Source organism: Bombus fervidus, chromosome 2 (genome assembly GCF_041682495.2).
Source record: "Bombus fervidus isolate BK054 chromosome 2, iyBomFerv1, whole genome shotgun sequence".
Classification (NCBI taxonomy): domain Eukaryota; kingdom Metazoa; phylum Arthropoda; class Insecta; order Hymenoptera; family Apidae; genus Bombus; species Bombus fervidus.
The window spans coordinates 20,771,764-20,778,040 of NC_091518.1; the positions used below are offsets into that span (position 1 = coordinate 20,771,764).

Sequence of the window (6,277 nt, forward strand, 5' to 3'; positions counted from 1 at the left end):
AAAAAAATAATGTTTAATTGTCAAATATTTGAAATTGAAGGTAACGTGTTTCTATTTTTTCATTTTTTTTTTTTTTTTTTTTTTTTATTGAATAATTTGTTCACCGCTTCTTTCGTTATTATCTTTTTGTCATTATTGCATTGCGCGGATTTTTTGAAACTAAGTTTTTATAATAATTTATCGTATTTCATTATTGAAACAGTTTTATAAAAATCAAAATTAGCTATCAGATATCGGTGGATAGAAGACTATACAATATATCATTCTCCTCTTTAACTTGTCATCGATTATCAGCATAAAAGTTAGAAATTCTCTGAGCAGTTCAATAAATCTATTTACATCATTTCTACGTCTCTCGTTGCGTTTTTCTAGGCCAAAAGAAAAAGAGAAATACAGTTATATATAGAGAGACTTATATAACAGTTCAACTCGTTATTCCTGTTGTAAATTCAACGCTAAGGCAATAATAATATTACATACTAAAGTTCACAGAACTCTTCGCATTGTTTTTGTAATTTAGCATTCTTTAGTATTTAATATCCTACGTTACAAGACGCTTATGCTGCGAATAAAATAGCAACTTTACGATAAAATAACTAGAAAATAATAGCGATGAGAAGCGTTTAATTTCGTTTGGCTATCGATATGTACAATATTTATGGCCAACGGTATACATCCGGATATTCAATATCAACTGGTAAACGATCTTTGGCTAATAATCTTTATTAAAACTATTTTCAGCGGAAGACAAAAATATCTTCGCTCTTCCGACCGAATTTCCAAAATAAACAGCATATGCATAGGAATAGAAGTGCTTTACGAAGTGCTTCATCGAAAATGACAATCCCAAAATGAGTATCGTAACGTCCCCTGATTTTGTTTCTTATTGCAACAAAACAACCAAGTGGACGAAGTGACTGGTCGCGAAAATAACGCGTTACATAAATGCGAAGAAGCACGTGCAAACGCGGCATCGCTTACCAAAGTAATACCCTCGAAAGAATATATCACAGTGCCAAAGAACAGAGGCAGCTCGTGCCAAGCCGCGATATACCGCCTCTCGTGGATCGGCGGCAAATCGTGGCACATTATGTACATAGTAGCCACATAGCCAGCTATGACCAGAAAATTCGCCAGCGACGAAATGGGCACCAGGTATTTCAGGTTCCTGATCCACGTGCTCAGCATTATCGGGACCAAGATCACAGCCATATGTTGATGAACATCCATCTCGATTCCATACACGTCCAACACCTATGAAAGAAAATCGTTTTAGTCGTTTATTAGTATCTTTTGCTAGCATATTTTATTATTTTTCAATCGTTAACTCTTTAAATAGCGTACGTTTAATATCGCCAATGATTTGAAGTCGCTTTTGTAAATTATATTTATATTATATTCCAATAATTATATTTATAAGTTTTACCAAAGAGTTTGTAGGATAGGAAAATTTTTAACTGATTTGTTTTCTATTTTAATTCTTTGGTTCTATGAAATGTATGTGCAACGATTCCAAATTTTTCCTGGTAGTTTACATGCACGTAAGAAGTTATAGTACAGATAATCGGTGGGTAATAATAATATGAAAACTCGAGGATTCTCTCTTTTATAAATCTCTATCGAGACCTAACCTAAATTCATTAAATTGGGAACACACCAGTAATTGGTATCATCGTTGTTGATAAATGTCTTGACACAAAAATGTTTGCTTGATAGAATAAAAATATAACTCCAAATATAATTCCTATGTTTCAGTTTTATATTGGAACGAGTGAGATAAGAATTTCTTAAAAGCTATAAATAAAAGTAAAACGAAGAATCTAATGAAATCTCACCAATATAGACCACCGATGGTTTATTCCACATCAAATAGAAGAAGACAAGCTTCGTCTAATTTACACGAATTTTACATAGCAAAAACTCAGGGTAGCGAATGGAAATATATGAAAATACACGTAACGTTTAATTGCTGTTTTGCACAGTATGAAAGATATTGTGGTCTCAACGATAATTACAGGAAATCGTGCGTGAGAAACGTTCACGATCAGAGTATTTGATAGAGTTAGTAGGAATTACGTGTTACAAATGCGAATAAAAGATCAGAAAGAAGAAATTAAAAATTGATGGCTCACCTGCTTCATATTCTTCGCAATGAAAACGAAATAAACGCAGCAAAATCCAAGTTGCGTGATACATAAAAATACATTAACCATTTGTCTGGAACAAAGCGGATAGTAGTGTAAATCGTGAGAATAGACGAAAAAAAGAGGACGATGAGAAAGCGTGCTATTAAAATGAAATGCAGAGAAACAGATGAAAGATTTGATATAAAACTTATTATTAATTTTTTTTTGGCTCTCTAGTCGTATTTTTATAACGAATTTCCTACAAGTGACGCGAGATAAGAATGCGTGGTATGGCGTTAGAACGAACAGTCGATGGTGTCCCTGTTTCATGGTCTTCTCATTACACATATACGTACCTCATAAACACAGAGTATTTTCGGAGTGCTAGAGGGCCGGTAGCGAAGCACAATTCCACGGTGCCAGCAAACCCAGTCGTGGCACTCGTATCGTTCACGCGACGCGTCACCTCTTCGTTACATTTAATCTGCAAACACAAGATAATGTCCACGTACAATGTCGAAGAGGAATTTTTCTCGCGATACTTTACTTCGTATTACCGTTAAAGGCGTAAAACTATTTACATTTCTTAAGAACGATTAGAAATAGAATACAATATAATATACAGGGTATTCCGCAGCATCGGAGCACCGATTTTGCAGATAAAAACGACAAAAGGAAGTTCGCGTAAACAAGCGTCTATTTGAACTTGTTTTCCAACTATTGCGAGTTTCTTCTTCGACAAACTTCACGTAACTGCATAGCTCCGCGAGAGATGTTCGAAATGACCTGCTTGCATTCGAACACGAAATCGGAGACGTTTTATCGTCGTCTGTCCTGCTCTTTCCATCTATCCAGATATCGTTCGATCGATGTTGAGTTGTGTTTGTAAATAGGTAAGTGAAATTAGTTCAAACACTTCCATCTTTCGATAGAGTTATTTCAATGTATTAAAACTCGTTGTAACTCGTAAACAAGGTCAAACAAGACATAAGTTTGTCGGAATTTTTTTTATTGTTTTAGCCTGCAGAATCCATCGCTGAAATGGCTCTCCAATGCTGTAGGAAATCCTGTTTATAGAATACAACTAAAATACAGCGTATTACTAAGTAGAGCCGCTGAAATTATTCATCCTCTAAACAAATACGATGATTATTATTCGCATACGATAGTAAAATTTCAATACATCGCAATATCGCTTGGTTTGGCAAACGTTTAAGGGAACGGTGTAACGTAGCAAAGAAATTAGTATACCATGTATCAGTACGATTTTCATACTTTGCTGGAATTTATGTAATCGAACGATTTGCAAAAACCATTTATCATGCTATATTAAGAATATACGCAGATGACGAATAACGATCATTAGTTGTTTCAGAAATTTAATTTCACATCGATCGCTAAACCAACTGAACGTTTATGCATCGGAAAGTATAAAATATCCACACGTTAAATATATTGGGTTGGCAACTAAGTGATTGGGGATTTTGTCAATACCATCTATTGACAACATTCGTAATCACTGAGTTGCCAACCCAATATATGCGAAATACCCTAAATATAATATCACACTTATTACGATGCGTAGTAAAAAAAAATCTCTCAGTAGGTTCTAATCGCGTTTGGAAAAATATAAATTTGCATAAACATCCGCGGTTTATCGTAAACGGTATACGAATATCGATACTATTTTACAAGAAAGTAATGTTAATATTATTTTATAAAAAAACTTAATAGATGGAATTATTGTAGTTATTTATTCGGGCAAACAATAGAGAAAATAGTGGGTTATACGTACGAGAATATGTTGAGCGTGAACACAAATAACCCCGAGGAACATAGTAAGCGGCGGAGCCAGCAGCAGTCCGGCATGCTTGAAAGCATCCCCTAACGCAAAGATACCGGAGCCGACGTTACCTTTGAACAGGTGCATCATTGTTTCTAAATACCTGTAATTATTCATTCGATATAAATAACATTCTGTATGAAAGCTATACAGATTCTCTATTCGAGCCGGAAATATTCCAAATACGTACTTGAACCGCTATAAACAAATATCACATGCAGTAATAACCATAAAGGAATTATCTACCATACCTCTCATTCGTATTTATTATTTCAAATTAGAATCTCTTTAAGAAATAGATTCTTGTCTTTTTTTTTTTTCGATTTTTATTTTGGTTTCGAGCGTTGAGAAATCCTCTGTTGGAATATGAGAATTTTGTACAATTTGATCTGACGATACTTAGATTTACTTATCGGATACCATAGAAATATAAAAAAATGCTTTTCTTATTTCATCCAACTTACAGCCATACTATACGTCGGATTATCTTTTATCGAAGCGATGACTAACGCGTTCGTTGCTGAGTATCGTTACCGAGTCATTGTCAAAGATTGTCAAACGAAGAGTTGGACAATTTTCAGAGAAAGAAAGAGAGAGGGGGGGAACTTTCTTAATAATTCGCGAATCAAGTTTCACGGTGTAAGCATCGGATAAATTTCGTAGAAAGATTAATCGTTAACACGACGTACTATCGATAATGGAAATTCGATCAGCGGTGAACGCGCCAAAGACCATGAACAAAGGTTGGTACAGTTGAGTGAAAATTTCCTAAGCATTCCTATGTCACGTCGCGCGAGCTAATTTGAAATCGCCGGCGAATGAACCGGGCCGACCGAATTTCGCTCCATGCTTGTTCGCTGTTTTACGCATCGTACAAACACGTGCGTGGTTGGTCCGTGGATATCGTTAATTAGTCAGCGAACAGGGTGGTTATTCGAATAACGTGAATAAGCAAAAATAAAGACCTACGTATGAAAATAAAGTTTAGTGACATTCCTTTTGATACACACGACTCAAGTAACTATAAATATCTGTTTCTGAAATTTGTTAATACTTTGTACGTTGATTCATAGAATATTAAAAGACAATCTTGCGCTTAAAAAGCTGACAAGAGCCAATGACCTTGTTACGCCTCAAAAATAATTTAATAATTTCACTGTAAACAAAGGTTTACAGATATCAACGTGTTAATTGGCAAATACGTTTTTTGGCATTTTTTAATTTGAAATTTTTCATTTTACGTTGATTCGTAGAATATTAAAAGACAATCTTGCGCTTAAAAAGCTGACACAAGCCAATGACCTTGTTACTTCTCGATGATAATTTAATAATTTCACTGTAATCAAAGGTTTACAGATATCAACGTGTTAATTGGCAAATACGTTTTTTGGCATTTTTTAATTTGAAATCTTTCTTTTTACGTTGATTCGTAGAATATTGAAAGACAATCTTGCGCTTAAAAAGCTGAAACGAGCGAATGACCTTGTTACTTCTCGATGATAATTTAATAATTTCACTGTAATCAAAGGTTTACAGATATCAACGTGTTAATTGGCAAATACGTTTTTTGGCATTTTTTAATTTGAAATTTTTCTTTTTACGTTGATTCGTAGAATATTGAAAGACAATCTTGCGCTTAAAAAGCTGACAAGAGCCAATGACCTTGTTACGCCTCAAAAATAATTTAATAATTTCACTGTAAACAAAGGTTTACAGATATCAACATGTTAATTGGCAAATACGTTTTTTGGCATTTTTTAATTTGAAATTTTTCATTTTACGTTGATTCGTAGAATATTGAAAGACAATCTTGCGCTTAAAAAGCTGAAACAAGCCAATGACCTTGTTACTTCTCGATGATAATTTAAATATGTTTTCCCGCGTTTTTTAATTTGAAATTTTTCATTTTTTCTTTTCTTTATGGTACAAACATGTATATTCTTATAACATGGAATTATACTTATACGCAATCGCTTTTCGACGGATTCAATCGAAATTATCAGCTTTATTTTAAACATAATTTCGTTGTATATTATATTCATACGAATATTTGTATCAAATATATACATCGATATTATTTTAAAAGATGTTTGTTTCATTAATCACGATTAATGAAAAGAGAAAATTTTCTTTTCTTGCCAATTCCCATATGACTTGTTAAACGTTATGCGAACTATAGCTAAAACGTATGAATATATTTCTTTATATATTTAGATATTTTCAACGTTTAAGTGAAAACATACGACGAAAGGTGGAATATTTTGATAGCCTTCGTTCGCAGACGTTCTATCTCTAAAATTTCAAAGAG

The 6,277-nt window shown here is 33.6% G+C and overlaps 1 protein-coding gene across 3 annotated transcripts in view; it reads right to left on the reverse strand.

Moving 5' to 3' along the window:
- Positions 1 to 6,277, reverse strand: part of LOC139996463 (proton-coupled amino acid transporter 2) — a 49,844-nt gene that overhangs the window by 4,399 nt on the left and 39,168 nt on the right. For 2 of the 3 annotated variants that reach the window (XM_072020839.1, XM_072020846.1), the window contains exons 4-7: positions 3,922 to 4,072; positions 2,483 to 2,610; positions 2,133 to 2,217; positions 982 to 1,254 (exon numbers count right to left, since the gene is read on the reverse strand). In XM_072020839.1, the coding sequence (XP_071876940.1) occupies positions 982 to 1,254; positions 2,133 to 2,217; positions 2,483 to 2,610; positions 3,922 to 4,072 (637 nt within the window). The remainder of the gene's footprint in view (positions 1 to 981; positions 1,255 to 2,132; positions 2,218 to 2,482; positions 2,611 to 3,921; positions 4,073 to 6,277) is intronic. The other variant, XM_072020853.1, reaches the window with a different exon arrangement.